Here is a 16,720-nt window from a genome sequence, read left to right as displayed (position 1 = left end):
TGGCATTGAGTGTCGTCTTCTGTCACTCTTTACCCTAATTTGGGGCAGGCTGTGTCGTTTAACATGGGATTGGTGCTTTGGCTAGTCTGGCTGGCCCCCTGCTCCAGGGATCCCCGTCTTTTCCTCCCAGTATGCTGGGATTGCAGGTGGGCTGGCTTGCCCGCTCAGCCTTTGTTTGCAACCTGAGGGTGCTTTGTCCTGTGACCCATCTGTCCAACCCAGACACAAAGCTTGAAGCTTAAAAAGTCCTGGTGTGTGTGTGTGTGTGTGTGTGTGTGTGTGTGTGTGTGTGTGTGTAGAAGATAGATATGGCACAATTTTTAGTATGTTTTAAACTTCATTAATTTTGTGTGGATGGTGTGCATGTGGGTGCACACGTTCTGTGGTGCCTGTGGAGGAATAGAGGATGACTCGGCGCTCCCCTTCCGCCTTTACTCAGGCTCTGGTGACCAAGCTTAGATCAGCAGGCGTGTGCAGCAAGTGACTTCACTCTTGGAGCTGGCTCGCAATGGCCCTGAAAACCGACTTTTGGAGTGCGTTATGAATCCGCACTCGTGGACCCCGGGCCTTGAAGAAATGTGCTCCGCTCTCGTAGTTGCTTAGTCCTTTGAGTAATTCTTCAAGGAGCTAAGTTCAAGCTTCCTTGTTTACTTCTTCCTGAGCTTTGAGGGCCCTCGTTTTCACTTTTTTAGAAGAATATTTTAGTATATTTTTTAAAATATTAGTTTGGAGCCTGTCATGGTGACTGCCTTTAATCCAGCAGGTGGATCTCTGAGTTCGAGGCCAACCTGGATTATATAGGGAGTTCCAGGACAGCCAGGGCTACACAGAGAAACCCTGTCTTTAAAAAAAAACAAAAAACAAAAAACATACACACACACACACACACACACACACACATAAAACCTGACTTTCTTGGACCTTTTCAATTAAAATCCTAGATACAGTTAAGAACGGCATGCTGTCTGATGTCTCTTTTGTGTTTTAGGCGGTGAGATCACTCAAGGAAACAATTGAAGACTGTTGGGACCAGGATGCAGAGGCTCGGCTCACTGCGCAGTGTGCTGAGGAGAGAATGGCTGAACTTATGATGATATGGGAGAGAAACAAGTCTGTGAGCCCAACGGTCAACCCGATGTCCACCGCCATGCAGAATGAGCGGTAAGACCTGGGGGTTGCAGCCATCACATGCTGTTGGTAACCAAGACCAAGGAAGGGACGGGGAAAAAACACTAATAAATAAGCCTAATAGTGTGATAGCTCATATAGGACAAGGTTATCATTTTTCTTTCAGTAGTCCAAGTCTTTTAAAAATACTTATTTTTGTTATTTTTCGTTATATGTGTATGGAGTGAGAACAGGGAGGTACACATGAGTTAAGGTGTCTGGGGGCATGAGATCCCTCTGGGGCTAGGATTTTAGGCGGTTGTGAGCTGTAGTGCTGTGAACTGATTCGGGTCCTCTACAAGAAGAAGGCGCACTCTTAGCATTAAGCCTTCTCTCTAGCCCCTCTGTTTCCATTCTTGTACTGAAAATATTTATTTGGTATGAATACAAGACAGAATCTAATTTTATATCTAAAGATACAGTTTTAAATGACTCTTTATTAGCTGGTCATGGTGGCACTTGCCTTTAGCACTCAGATCTCTTGAGTTTTAGGCCAGCCTGGTCTACAGAGCAAGTTCCAGGACAGCCAGGGCTATGCAGAGAAATTCTGTCTCAAAAATCCAAAAGGGGAAGTAGGGGTAGAAATGGATGTGACTTACCTTTAATGTTAAAGATAAAACAGTTTCATAGTTGTAAACAGTTTATAACTACTGCTACATATATTATGTGGTATGTCTTTTGTTTTTATTAGTGTTCTTTTATTTCTTAAAGCACGTAGAACTGGGACTTTGCCCGCATATCTACTCCTGTTTCACTGGACACCAAGACTTTCAGACTACCTCTCCAATGCTCTTTCTTAAAGAATACAGTAATAATACTTCTTCCTACTCCACTGTGAATACTGACTCACGAGACATTTCCCTTGTTAGAACTCTAATTTTAGATCCTAAATCAAAAGGCCTTTTAGGGCTGAAGAGACAGCTCAATCACTGGCTGTTCTTGCAGAGGACCCAGGTTCAATTCCCAGCACCCACATGATAGCTCACAATCATCTAAAACCCCAGTTCCAGGGGCTTTAATGCTCTCTTCTGGCAGGCACATATGTGGTATGCAGATAAAATGCCCATATCATAAAATAAAAATAAACATTCAAGGAAGAAGAAGAAGAAGAAGAAGAAGAAGAAGAAGAAGAAGAAGAAGAAGAAGAAGAAGAAGAAGAAGAAGAAGAAGAAGAAGAAGAAGAATAATTTATGATGGCTGGAGAGATGGCTCAGAGGTTAAGAGCACTGGCTATTCTTCCAGAGGTCCCGAGTTCAATTTTGAGCACCCACATGGTGGCTCAAGACTGTCTGTAATGAGATCTGGTGCCCTCTTCTGGCCTGCAGTCATACATGCAGGCAGAACGTTATACATTTTTTTTAAAAGACTTTTTTAAAAGAAATTAAGCCAAGCATGGTAGTTTATGTCTTGGAGGCTGAGGCAGGAGAATTGCCAAAAGTTCAAGGGCAACTCAGACTATATGATGAGTCCCAGGCCAGTCTGGGCTGCAGATTAAAACCCTGTCTCAAAAGTTGAAAAGCCAAAACATCCCTATAATTTGGCACTTGTAAATAGATAAACTATATTTCTTGGTTCTGTTTGGGAGCAAAAATAACAACTTTAGTATTTTATCCAATACATATTTAAAAGTTTCAGAAAGATATCCAGGAAAACTATTACCAAGGGTCATAAAGATAAAAGTGTACTTCATTCTTAAATCCCCCCCCCTCTATTTTCTGTTCTCCTTTATAAGAACAATTTGTATCGTGTGCTGTGTGCACTATTTATAAACAGGTGGCATGAGCCTCAGCTGTATACCTTGCATATCACAAATCAAGCAAAGTAGAAAGAGACTAGCTGTTTTAAATAGACATCTCACTTGACAAATATTAGAAAAGTCTTCTGCTTCCAGCTTCATTCTGTACTTCTGCTGCCCCATAATCTGTAATCTGTAAAACATGCACTTTCAACATCTGTCAGGAGTCCGTTAGGGACTAGAGAGGTGGCTCAGCTAGAGCCGTCTTGCTCCTTCAGAAGACCCCGATTCAGTTCCTAGCACCCACCCACATGGGGGTTCCTAACCATCTGTCACTCCCTCTTCTAACCTCCACAGGCACCACACACAAACATGGTGCACACATAGAGAGTCAGCTGAAGCTCCTACTTTAAATACGTTTGGATTTTTCCTGGCTAGTAAAAAGAAACCCTGTGTCTCTCTTTGGTTTTCCCCTTTACGTTACTCACTTCTACTTGGGATGTCTCTTTTCCCCTCCAGTCTCTCCCAAGCTCCTCTTAAAGATAGTTCACGCAGTAGTCTCTGTGGACTCCATCTGACTGTGCCTTAGCCTCCCCATAGCTCCTCATTTGCCCTCTGTCATTCCCTCAGAATCCCTCTTTTCCTTCAGCTGACTCCCTGCTGGAATACTTTCATCTGTTAATGTTCCCAGTGCCTTGATCACTTCAGGAAGGCTGTCCCTAATGTTTTCTGTAATGAGATTTCAAATAATTATATAAAAGTCCAGAGCTGTCACTTCCCGGGAGTGATGGTGCCCATTGTCCTCAGTGACTGAAGAGCAGTCCTGAATTGTGGTTGGTTTTTTACTCTTGGAAGGCCTGCCACCCAGCTCCCAAATAAATACATAGAGCCTTATTCTTACTTAAGAATGCCCGGCCTTAGCTTGGCTTATTTGGCTTATTTCTAGCCAGCTTTTCTTAGCTTAAGTTATCCTGTTCTCTTCAACTGTGTTGTGCCTCTGGGCTTTTACCATTCTTTTTTCTATCTATCTTTCTTTCCTTCTTAGTCTGTGGCTGGCTGAGTGGCCGAGTGGCCCCTGGTGTCCTCCTCTTCTCCTTTTCCCAATCCTTATTCTCTTCCCTAGGTTCTCTTCTTATTCTCTCTCCTGCCTGCCCTGCCTAGTCTTTCTCCTGCCTAGCTATTGGCATTCAGCTCTTTGTTCCTTTGTCTAGTGTCGTCTTCTGCCTCATACCCTAGCTCTACAGCTTACACTGGTAGTGGCCACCCCAGGAAGGGTGTTCCGTGGTTAGTCTGTGCCTCTTAAATGAGGATGCTTTGGAAACATGAACAAACTCGATGTTCTTTTATCACTTGGTTATTTAACCTGGTTTATAAAATATTTGTTGTGCATAAACTATTGGACCTAGGGTTACAGGAATGAAAATACATATACCCCATGGTTCCTATAGTTACAAAACAATGTTACTTGTGTAAGTATATGTATTATAAAGAGTGTATTTGTTGATATAATAAAATTATAGGAGAGATTTTTTTTAACGATTTATTTATTTATCATGTATACAATGTTCTGTATGTATGGCTGCAGGCCAGAAGAGGGCGTCAGATCTCATTACAGATGGTTGTGAGCCACCATGTGGTTGCTGGGAATTGAACTCAGGACCTCTGGAAGAGCAGTCAGTGTTCTTAACCTCTGAGCCATCTCTCCAGCCTGGAGAGATTTTTTTTAGAATTAACTCTTTTATGTATTTTTTGAGGTGGTTTTTGTTTGGTTTTGTTTGTTTAAGACAGGGTTTCTCTGTGTAGCCCTACCTGTCCTGGAACTTACTCTGTAGACCAGACTGGCCTCAAACTCACAGAGATCCGCCTGCTTCTGCTTCCAGAGTGCCAGGATTAAAGACATGTGCCACCATCACCTTGGTTTGAGATTTTATTTTTATTTTATGTATATGAGTGTCTGAACATGTGTGCTCCATGTTCCTGCAGTGCCTGCCAAGGCCAGAAGATGGCACTGGGTCTCCAGGGACTGGGATTACGGGCGTTTGTGAGCTGTCATGTAGGTGCTGGGAATCAGAGAGCAACTGAGCCTCTTAACCACGGAGTCATCCCTCCAGCCCCTAAATTAACTCTTGTCAGCCAAAATAATGAGCATCCATAGAGATTCTATCTGGAACCACATGGATTTTTCACATAATCTTACAGATTTCATGTGAAAATCTCATAAAATTTGTCTTCAGCAAGCCATTAACACTTAGTAGGGTTTTGAAACAACCTCTTAAATGTGAGTTAAGAGTGAAATGGGGCCAGCGAGGTGACTTGGTGGTGAAAGCTGTTTCTAAGCCTGACAACTGGGTTGGTTCCTGAGGCCCGCATGTTGGAAGAGAAGTGACTCCCACAAGTTGACCTCTGACCTCCACACGCACCCATATGTACTAAATAAATAAGTGCAATAAAAGAATACAAAGTGTAACATAAAGTCTGTGGTGTTCACTTGGAGTAGACAGTTTGTCATAATTTATCTTCTATGTCATGTCTTTTTTTTCTTTCTTCAAGCAACCTGTCACACAATAGGCGTGTGCCAAAAATGGGGCCTTATCCAGATTATTCTTCTTCCTCATACATTGAAGACTCCATCCATCACACTGACAGCATTGTGAAGAATATTTCCTCTGAGCACTCGATGTCCAGCACACCTTTGGCCGTAGGAGAAAAAAACCGGAACTCCATTAATTACGAACGGCAGCAAGCACAAGCTCGAATCCCCAGCCCTGAGACAAGCGTCACCAGCCTGTCCACAAACACCACCACCACAAACACCACTGGCCTCACGCCAAGTACCGGCATGACCACCATATCTGAGATGCCGTACCCAGACGAAGCAAGTCTGCACGCCACAAATGTCGCACAGTCCCTTGGGCCAACCCCTGTCTGCTTACAGCTGACAGAAGAAGACCTGGAGACCAATAAGCTGGACCCAAAAGAAGTTGATAAGAACCTCAAGGAAAGCTCTGACGAGAACCTCATGGAGCATTCGCTCAAGCAGTTCAGCGGGCCAGACCCCCTGAGCAGTACGAGTTCTAGCCTGCTTTATCCGCTCATAAAGCTTGCCGTGGAGGTCACTGGGCAGCAGGACTTCACACAGGCTGCTAACGGCCGAGCGTGTTTAATCCCCGATGTCCCACCTGCTCAGATCTATCCTCTCCCCAAGCAACAGAACCTTCCTAAGAGACCTACTAGTTTGCCTTTGAACACCAAAAATTCAACAAAAGAACCCCGGCTAAAATTTGGCAATAAGCACAAATCCAACTTGAAACAAGTAGAAACTGGAGTTGCCAAGATGAATACAATCAATGCAGCGGAACCTCACGTGGTGACCGTCACCATGAATGGTGTGGCAGGTAGAAGCCACAGTGTTAATTCCCACGCTGCCACAACCCCGTATGCCAACGGGGCAGTGCCATCCGGCCAGGCAGCCAACGTAGCGGCGCACAGGGCTCAAGAAATGCTGCAGAATCAGTTCGTCGGCGAGGACACCCGGCTGAACATCAACTCCAGTCCTGACGAGCACGAACCGTTGCTGAGACGGGAGCAGCAAGCTGGCCATGACGAGGGGGTTCTGGATCGCTTAGTAGACAGGAGGGAACGGCCGCTAGAAGGTGGCCGAACTAATTCCAATAACAACAACAGCAATCCGTGTTCAGAACAAGATGTACTTACACAGGGTGTTACAAGCACAGCTCCAGATCCTGGGCCATCAAAGCCCAGAAGAGCACAGAGGCCCAATTCTCTGGATCTTTCAGCCACAAATATCCTGGATGGTGGCAGTATACAGAGTAAGTGGAGGGGTCGTAGCATGTCCTTAACCTTTATCACTCCCAGAGACAGAGTGACTGGGCCTGGGCAGTAATTGTTATTGTAAAGTACGGAAAATGGGCTTTGCTTTTCTTTCTTCTTTCTTTTCCTTTTGGTCATTGATAATTAAAAAGCTACTATCACGATAGTCAGAAGAATTACCAACTTAATCTATGTTTTGCTTGATGGCTTCTTTCTGATGGAGTTCACATGCTTGTTATGACAGATGACATTGACAATACTTATTAGTGTCAGAGCATCAAGTAGCAACATTATACCACTTTTACTTCTGAAACATTTGCTATACATATTAATATGTTAATCTACATTTAGTTTTAACTTAATAAGTCTTTATTTGTATTTTATGTGTGTTTATTTCAGATAAGGTATATGTAGCCCTGACTACCCTAGAACTTGCTATATAGACCAAGCTAGTCTTAAACTCACAGCATGCTGGGATTAAAGGCATGTGCCACCATACTCAGCTCTTAGTAAGTCATACATACAAGTCAAGAGAAGTTTCAGAAAACTAAAGTTGTTCTCAGTTCCTTCATGTCATCTTGGTGTTGAGTCTCGTATACAACAGAGCAGTGCGGTGGGGGACCTAGACGGATAAGCTGCTGCGTGGTCCCTGCCCACTGGGACCCAGCCCAGGACCGGAGAGCTCACCTTCAGAATCTCCTCACAGTCATGAGTACAGAAAATGATGTCTCTTTTTGTTTGCATTTATGAAAGAAAAAGAGTCATGTCTTATGCTTTCTTAAACTACAGAATGGGCTGAAAGAAGGTCTCAAAACAGTAAATCCAGCCCCTTTGCTGGACATGTAGATCAGAGGTAGAACACTGGCCTACTATTCACAAGGCCCAGGTTTTCATTTCCAGCACCACAAAGAAAAGAAAGTCTAAGCCAGGCGGTGGTGGCGCACACCTTTAATCCCAGCACTTAGGAAGCAGAGGCAGGAGGATCTCTGTGAGTTTGAGGCCAGCCTGGTCTACAAAGTGAGATCCAGGAAAGGTGCAAAGCTACACAGAGAAACTCTGTCTTGAAAAACCAAAAGAAAAAGAAAAGAAGAATTTTGAATTTTCTCAGTTCCTGTGAGTTTTAGTTATTTTTTTAATTAAGTCTCAAAAATTAGTTGGTTGAATTTTGCTTAGAAAAACATTGCCGAGCATCACATATTTCAGGAAACGTCTATCATTCAATTCTATAGACTCTGGTTGGGCCTGTTTGTGAAATTCAGCCCCTTTATTTTCCCATCCAGTTTGGTTCGGTTTGGTTGGAGTCTTATGTAGCTCAGGCTGGCCCGTGTGGTAGCTGTGGAGTGGATGGCCTTGAGCTTCTGACACCTCTGCTTCCACTTCCAAAGTGCTAGGGTTACAGATAAGCGCCACTGCGGGGTCTGTGTGGTGCTGGGGTGAGCTCAGGCCTGGTGCGCGCCAGACAAGCACTCTGTCGACTGCTCTAGATGCCCAGCCCGCCGCTCCACTTCTGAATACCGTCCTTCCCTGGAGCTCATTTCTTGTACTTTGCTTTTCAGTAGGTGAGTCGACGCAAGACGGCAAATCGGGATCAGGTGAGAAGATCAAGAGGCGCGTGAAAACGCCGTACTCTCTTAAGCGGTGGCGCCCCTCCACCTGGGTCATCTCCACTGAACCCCTGGACTGGGAGGTCAACAACAGCAGCGACAGGGCCGTGCACTCCAAATCGAGCACGGCTGTGTTCCTCGCCGAGGGGGGGGCCGCCACAACCATGGTGTCTAAGGATATGGGGATGGATTGTCTGTGAGGCGTTGTCCAGCTCATGGAGTGAAATTATTTTTTTGCATCATTTAACCGTGCAGAAGACATTTAAAAACAAACTGCTTCACCCTGTCAGCCCCCTCCCACTCATGCAGCAGGACTTGCTTGAAATGGACTCAGCTATGCAGACATTTTAGCTTATGCTTCCATACTTTTTAATTTTGTTTTTTAAGTTTTGCACTTTTGTTTAGTCTTGCGAAAGTTATATTTGTCTGTTATGACCACATTATATGTGTGCATATCAAAAGTGGTCTCAAAATATTTTTTTAAGAAAAAAGCAAAAACAATGTATTGCTGATAATCAGTTTGGACCATTTTCTAGAGGTCATTAAAACAGAAGCAGATGAAGACAGGTTTGACTGCAGTGGTGTCTGGTACCCATGTTTTATTTCTGGGCACAAGCTAGTTTATATGTCGATGTGTTTTGAACATATTGTCTGTTGGACATTCTTCTCTCTTGTATTTTATTTGAATGTGCAATAGTCTTTAGACCACAAAGAAGTTCCTCACCGGCTCTCTTCCTAGCAGGGCACGCATCTTCCACTGTGGAGACGTTTCCCTGTTCTTCGATGAGATGAACGGTCTCTTGCTTTCTCCTTGAAGAGAATGCATAGGCACCGTGCAGAGGCTCCAAGAAGGACTCCCACCCCCTTTCTGGGATGCCGTTGTCTTTATCCTCCAACCACAAAGTGTCTCCTTCCAGGCGGTTCAATAAGCATGTGGGTTCTGATTTTGGAAGTTCTTAAGAGCGTAGAACAAAACAGAAGGAAGCAGATATTAGCCTTTCCATTTTATTTTTCTACATGTATTCATGTTCCATATTCATTTATTTAAGAAATACTTTTTATCAGAAAATTTATAGAGCCAAACTTACATGGAATTTTTAAGTAAGTAGATGGGCAAGGTGATAGAGTGTAGGAACTTTGATTTTCTGACCATCACAAATTAAATTTCATTCCCTATTTATAATAACTTCAGAAAAAGTCATAGTTTTGAATTTATAGTGTCTCTTATTGTTTCCCAGCAAAGCCTGGCAGCTTTATGTGAAAACGGTTCCTCTTCCCATGACCTAAAACACTGTGTGGAAAGCTCAAGTCAACCAGCATGCCCAGTCCTCGGAAGAAGGGCTTGCTGCCAGACTGGAGACTGTTGGGCAGACTAAGGTTGACCCTCTTCCCTCTGCTAACTGTCTTTGCTGATCCTGTTTTCATGCTTTCTCCTTTTACTGGCTCCATGTGCTCTCCACCTTGGAGCAGCGTTTAGTGTTCCTGTTGTAGCCGAGCATGCCCTCTAGTGACGGCACTGGAAGTCACTGTCACACTCCTTTGCTTCTGTCACTAATGATCTCTGAAACAGGCTCTGTGTCTTTCAGAAAAGCACTTTCTGTCATTACGGGACTTTTCCCTAAACATTGTTTCTCGCCAGTTTGCAAACAAAAATTGTTCTCATGTTTTCACATTCTCAGAATCCTTAATATCCACTATCTAATTAAGTTTTACATTTTTGCAGGGGGAGATACAAAAGTTAAGTAGAAGTCTCCAAACTCCTAATTTCGGTCAGTTCTCATGTCCTGAACCCCATTTTCTCATCTGTAATCCTCCAGCCTTACCGTTGACTGAAGCCAGCCCACTTCCCCATGTCCCAGAGCTGGTGACTTCTTGTCTGAGCCACCTCTGACCTGCCATCTGCTCTGCTGCCCGGATGTGACAGCATTTAGAACATTTAGTCAGCTGGATTGCTGACTATGGAGTTCTCAGTTCTTAGGATTAAGATTAGCTCATTCGTGCCCAGGATTCCCTTCTCCCTTTTGTGTTTTATTGGCCCTTCTGGTGGTTCAGATTGTTGTTTTTGTTTTTGTTTTTTTTTTTTTTTCATGACAGGGTTTCTCTGTGTAGCCTTAGGTGTCTTGGAACTTGCTCTGCAGACCAGGCTAGCTTTGAACTCGGATTCTTAATATATATTTTTGTCTTCTAGCATACAGTTTCTTTCAGACAGTCACTGTTTTCTAGCTACGTAACAAATAACTTGTGTCTTTCACTTATTTCTCTTGTCCAAATGGCTTTCAGAAGCATTTCAGGATTTTTGTTTTTCAGTTGTGGGACGTTAAATCAGAATAACATATTATATCCCTTCCATCTCTAATCTGAAGCATTGAGAACAAACAACCCTGTGAGTCCAACTGTCTCTTCCAGTCAGAACACTGTCCTACAGGCAGACATAGTTTGTATTGGGGGCAGTCAACTGTGAATTCTCCAACAGTCTTTAATTTTAATGATTATAAAATGCTTTAAAAATTAATATGCCAAATTAAAAGAAACAAGTATAGTTTTCCATCTTATGCAAATATATTTAAAACAAATAATTCCTTTCACTGATATATCGTAACTGCTTGAAAAATAGGAAAGGTAGAAAGTATAGGTCATTTTAATAAATTTTGAAAACCATAATACACAGTACGCAGAAATCCCTTTAATAACTTCAATTACTTGTTAGCTTTATCTGATTCTTGAAGCTGGCACTGAATTGACCACATTTCACATTAAAAAAAATTATTTGGGGGCCTTTTGAATAAAAGTCATTCAGTTCAAAAATGTTTCCCTGGACAATATTATAGTCTTACTAGGACATGAGAGTGTAGTGCCGTCCCCTTAATGCCAGTTGTGGGGCTGGAGGACAGCAAGGCGGTGAAGAGTGCTTGTTGCTCTTACAGAGGACCAAGTCCACTTCACAGCAGCTCCGTGGCAACTCACGACTTTCCCTGAATCCAGTTCCCTCTCTTGGCCTCCACTGACATACGCATAACCCCCCCCACACACACACAACATACACATAATTAAAAAAAAATCTTAAAATCCTAATTGTATACCAGAACTAAGTAATGGAAAGAACTTGATTTGAATTATATATAGAATAAAATGATTTAAATTAAAACCTAAAAAGGAATTTAAGTGTATAATTTGAAAAACACTTTTACTGTAGAAATTTGTAAAAAGACATATACTGAAAACTGGCATGTACATACACTGTTTTTTTCATCTTCAGAGCAACCATATTTTAATTCATACTCATATTTTACAGACAAGGAAACAAAAATTAAGAGAATTAATTTGTCCAAGTTTACCTGGGGTAAAATCCCAGGTCTGTTTCTGTACATCTCTTTCATCCACACACATGGTTACATTCTTTATGGACAGATGTGTAACGAACTGACATTTGTACTCCAGCAGACTTTGTACTCCAGATACCTTAATGATTTGAGAAGTTAGGTCAACACAACAAAGTCTGTAATCATTATTGCTTAAAAGACAATTACTAATTCAATACAAAATTCAACTTACATCTTAAAATCACTTCGCTTATCTTCTAATATTCTTACATTGCAGAACTAAAGGCAAGGTAAATTTTCAGAGAAAAGCGAAGGAAGCCGTGGGAGCAGACTCCTAAAGTGATTCCATACTAGATTTGGAAACAGTAGTTAAATATACATTTGCACTCTTCTAAACGCTTTGCCTCCATCTTTAAAATTTCTGCTTTAACAATGTTAGAAAAACTGTTAAGCCAGAGAACCAAGTAAGATGTAGGAAAAATACAAGATTATACCCTTTTCATAAGTCAGGTTGGTGTAGCTTCCTTCCATGTGTGTATGTTCCAGAAACTGTATGTTGGTTCTGGATGAGAAACCAGAGAAGGTACGCTGGAGTAGTCAGTCGGTGGGAGGGAATTTTCACAAATTTTGGCAGATATTTTTATTTAAGATATTTTCAAGTTTGACTTCTAAATCCCAAAGGAATACCTGGTAGGCTGCAACTGTTACACTGCACATTTAGTCTCTATTAACTAGTCATTTACAATGGAAAAAAATTCAATAAACACTAGTTTCCTTTTTTCATATTTATGGACATGAATATTTCATTGGGAGTCACTCACTAGTATTTGATATTGTATAATATTTTATACCATATTTTATAAGCCTGTGTTGACTTAGTACTGGTCATGTGTATGACTATCCACAAGATTTTTTAAAAATATATGATTGCTTTATATCCCAAACTCCTTAAAAGACAGATTCTGAACGCGTGCTAGTTGAGGTCCTAGACCGCCATTCTGGGAAGTGTGTAACACACCCACAGGACCCCAGGAATCTCTTTTGGGCTATGATAATTTTCAGTATTCACACCCTTAACTAGCAGTGGGCTGTGGTGCTTCTGTTTTCCAGGAGATAAAGTTGCATTTTAACTTTTTTTTAAGATTATGAACTATGCAAACTTTGTCCAAAAACTACCTTACATGATCCCTTCCTAACCGTGCTCATTGGTTATATGAGTCTAGCCGGTTACCTCCTGAGCGATGACTGTACACAAAGGCTGTTATCAAGAGGAGGGTCTCCACAGGTGTCCACAGCAGCACCTGCTCTTCCTCTCCGTAACCCCTCGTGGTTTGTGCCGACTGTCCCTCCACTGACTGACTGGCAGTTGTGTGTCAGGAAAGTTTCCTTCATGCCTCTTCCATCTCTCTTGTTTGATCTGAAGTGTCTCTCATCCCTGAGAGGGAAAAGAGAATAAATGTTCCTCCTCTCCAGCGCTCTTTAGTCGGCTTCCAGCTTCTCAGTTAACACTTCAGTTCATCAGATAAAATCGGTCCCCTTCCTATAGGTCCTTTTCTCCTCAAATCTATTTTAATTACTTTATTTATATTTAAGAGCACATAAAATTCTATGTTATATTCAAATTAGTTGCTCCAGTTAATTTATAGCACAGTAGTTTGATAGAATTCAAAGTAAAGATGTTACCATTTGATTTGGATTTAATCATCAGACCACCCCAAAACCAGCACTTAATTTTTGTATTATCTACATTTTCTATTGAAGTGTATTTTATGATTTCATGTCTGCACAGATATAACTAAGAAGCCATGCATATGTAATTGTGTATCATTTTCATTACACTTTCACCTGTGTCGCAGGGAGTTTTGAGTGTCACAACTGAGCCACAACTAATATTATACATGTTTCTTCATATCAAATACCGTATTAAACACTAAATGCAAAATTAACTTTCAAAAGCAGACCCTACAAAAATCAGGTATTATCCATCGATATTTCTGTCTTTTTGTAGACCACTTTTGAGATGCTTACCATTGTTTTCACAGCATAGGGTGGGTGGACTAAAACAATTTTCATTTAACTTTTAAGTGGTTAAAGTTGGGTCTACATAGAGGGTAAATCTGTAAGATTTATCTTGTGGCATATAGGTTTGAAAGTAAATATTTGAGAAGCTGTACTGTATGTTAAAATTATACCCCAAATAAATCTATTGAATCTTTTTAAAAACTCCAATTTTATTAGTACTATGATGTTTGAGGTGTTTCTAATGAACATTGTAAAAATGCACATTCATTTGTAAAACTTAGTTTGCAGCCCACATTAAAATCTGGAGCAGGAAGAATCTTTAGAACTAAATTGCTTCATTAGGACGCCCAGTTTGTGACTGAATTTCACGATAATTGACTGTACTTGAAATTACAACTTGACTGTTTTTTCTTTTTAAAAGGTTCCCCCCCCCCTTTTTTTTAATTTGTATTTTCAATTTCAGAAATACCTTCCTGGTTTATAATCACTTTTAGACATAGTATTACTTAAAAACTCAGGGCGCCTTTTATCTGTTTGTACACTGAAAACGTTCAGTTGATAGCAAACAAGCAATTAGATCTAGTTGGATAGTGAAAAGTGTTTGTTGCATAGTGATATGTCATCATATTATTTGACTTAATTCACATCAACATGATGTTTGATTTCATTAATCATAAAAACTTGCCCAGTTCTGTAATTACGGAATAGAAGGAATGACTCAACTCATTGGCCACATGTTCCAGCAGATTTAAGCCTTGGCCTTACAGCGCCGGCTTACACACCTTCTGTTCTTGGTTGTGGTTGTACCTGATGGAACAAATGTTCATTTGGTTTTGTTTTTAATAACAGAGCTTAGGAAAGTAATTCTGAGATAGAATTTTCTGAAGAGATAATTAGCATTATAAACCTTTCTTCTAAAAGTGAGCTGATGACTAGCTTTAGTGATGGCTTGAGAAGGTGATCTATGGTAACCAGTTTTCCACACTGTCAGAGCCAAACAACTTTTCTTTAAGTCAGACAGACTTAAGCTCTAATTGGTCTGCTGTATATTTAAATCTTAGCAGTGGAGTTATTTGTAATCAGTCTCTTGTCTCAGGCTCCCTACCTTGTTATCAGTCTTAAGTATATAAAAGAAACATTTGTAAAGATGTATAAGAGTAAGAAAACTAATGACTAAAAAATGCAATTCAAAGCAATTAAGTTTCAACTTAATATTATTGAGTTGCTTGACTTCTGTGGCTTTTTTTTTTTTCCTTTCCTGGTAACATTTATTTATTTAAGCGATATTGTATGTTATGTCTTCATTTCTATAGAGATTGTATTGTATAAGTGTTTGTATAAGCTGGAATCATCCTGAAATTTCTGTTGCTAATTTTTCAAGTGAATTTACATGGATAACTGTAACATACACTAACTCTTAGGGTGTGATAGCTGAAACATGGAGATGTGTAGCTGCTGTGTTTTTTCCTGAATGGACAGGAGAAACACTAGCTACCGAGTATTCATTTCTGAGGATGCCTTTTAGGAAAAGAAAGGCTGACAGTGTTGGCCCTTCCTCAGAACCCTCTTTCTTGTTAACGGGTATCTTTCGTTGGTGTATTTGGTTCTTACATTGCAGATAGAATATCGTGTGTGAATTTATGAATAATTACTTTGATTTACTTTGCTTTTGTATAAGCCATCTGAGACCTTGCTAAGCTGTGTAAGTTGTGTTTGATGGAGCAGTGTGAGTCTGAAATAAAGCAGATCACTTTCTTCTGTATTATCTATGGATGCCACTATGAACGCTGACATTAAGCCACTAAAGAGTTTTCTATGAATAAGTGTAAGTAAATGCTTTGATATATATAAACCTAAATAAAAAGATTGTATTGAGACAGAGACATTGGCAAAGGAAGTTTTAAGGCAGTTCTTTAGGTTTAAAAAGGCTTGCTGTAAAATGGTGCATTATTCCGTTTATTAAAGATCATATTAATGACAACATTAATTTTTAAAAAGACCTATTTATTTATTTATTTATTTTGTGTGCATCGGTGTATTGCCTGTATGTGTGTCTGTGTGAGTGTGTTGGATCCCCTGGAACTGGAGGTTGCAGGTGTTTGTGAGCTACCATATGGGTGCTGGGAATTGAACCCGAGTCCTCTGGGAGAGCAGCCAGTGCTCTTAACTGCTGGGCCATCTCTCCAGCCCCGTAAATGTTTTTTTTTAATTTTATTTTATGAAGTCTCCAGAAATTGTTATTGCTGATCTGATATCGCAGAGACCTTGCAGTCGAGTCAGTCTATGCTCTCACATGGCTTGTATAACTTAGTGTGGTATGAAATATCAGCTGCAATTAGAATCATAGCTGCCACTTCCTGGCTACTTACAATATGCCAAACACCATGTTACTTATGCTGCGTACAGCTGACAGTTTACACAGCTGTCTTACAAATACATGTTCTCTCTCTTTATAAGTAAAGAAATGGACGTTCAGAAGATTTTAATGCCGTTCTGCAAGCACAGAGCTGTTAAGTGATGAATGGGATCCCAGTGATACAGTTTGTACTTTGCTTGAACTACATACAGCCTTGGAACTTGGCTTGTGGCAAGGAAAACTCATAAACGTAAATGAAGTCTGCTCCGTGGTTAGGGTAGTCAAGTGGTTAGGGTGGTGCCCAAAGCCTCGGGTGCTCAGCTCCTTCAGTCACCTAATGCTGTTTCGGTGCCCAGGTTGTGGAGTAGTCTTTTTGGTTAGATCCTTGTGTTTTAGGGAGTTTCTTCTTCCTCCTCTGGTGTCTTTCTATGTTGTCCTGCTTCTGCTTCCAGAGTAGCCGGGACTGCAAGCTTCTGCCGCCATGCCAGCTAGAACACTGGCTTAAAAGGGGCCCTGTGCTTGGGGAGCACATGTTGTGTCTGGCTCTGGATGGATTCGGTGTGTTGGCTACCTGTCCTGCAGTGGAGTCCTGTACCAGTCTATGGGGCAAGCATGTTCAAGGGGTGTGCTTTTACCCTGCCAGGTGCCAGGGGCATTTCTTCTGGGAGAACAGACCCTGGTATCC

General features: G+C 41.2%; 1 protein-coding gene across 1 annotated transcript in view; it reads left to right on the top strand.

The window, feature by feature from the left end:
* Bmpr2 (bone morphogenetic protein receptor type 2) overlaps positions 1-15,666 on the top strand; it is a 117,683-nt gene extending 102,017 nt beyond the window's left edge. Inside the window, exons 11-13 of the mRNA XM_028860384.2 lie at positions 989-1,161; positions 5,453-6,732; positions 8,290-15,666. Of these exons, the coding sequence (XP_028716217.1) occupies positions 989-1,161; positions 5,453-6,732; positions 8,290-8,537 (1,701 nt within the window). The 3' untranslated portion in view covers positions 8,538-15,666. The remainder of the gene's footprint in view (positions 1-988; positions 1,162-5,452; positions 6,733-8,289) is intronic.
* Positions 15,667-16,720: the final 1,054 nt, after the last annotated feature.

Source organism: Peromyscus leucopus, chromosome 13 (genome assembly GCF_004664715.2).
Source record: "Peromyscus leucopus breed LL Stock chromosome 13, UCI_PerLeu_2.1, whole genome shotgun sequence".
In the NCBI taxonomy this organism is placed as follows: domain Eukaryota; kingdom Metazoa; phylum Chordata; class Mammalia; order Rodentia; family Cricetidae; genus Peromyscus; species Peromyscus leucopus.
The sequence above is the reverse complement of the archived record's forward strand: the minus strand, read 5'-3'. Positions and strand labels throughout refer to the sequence as shown.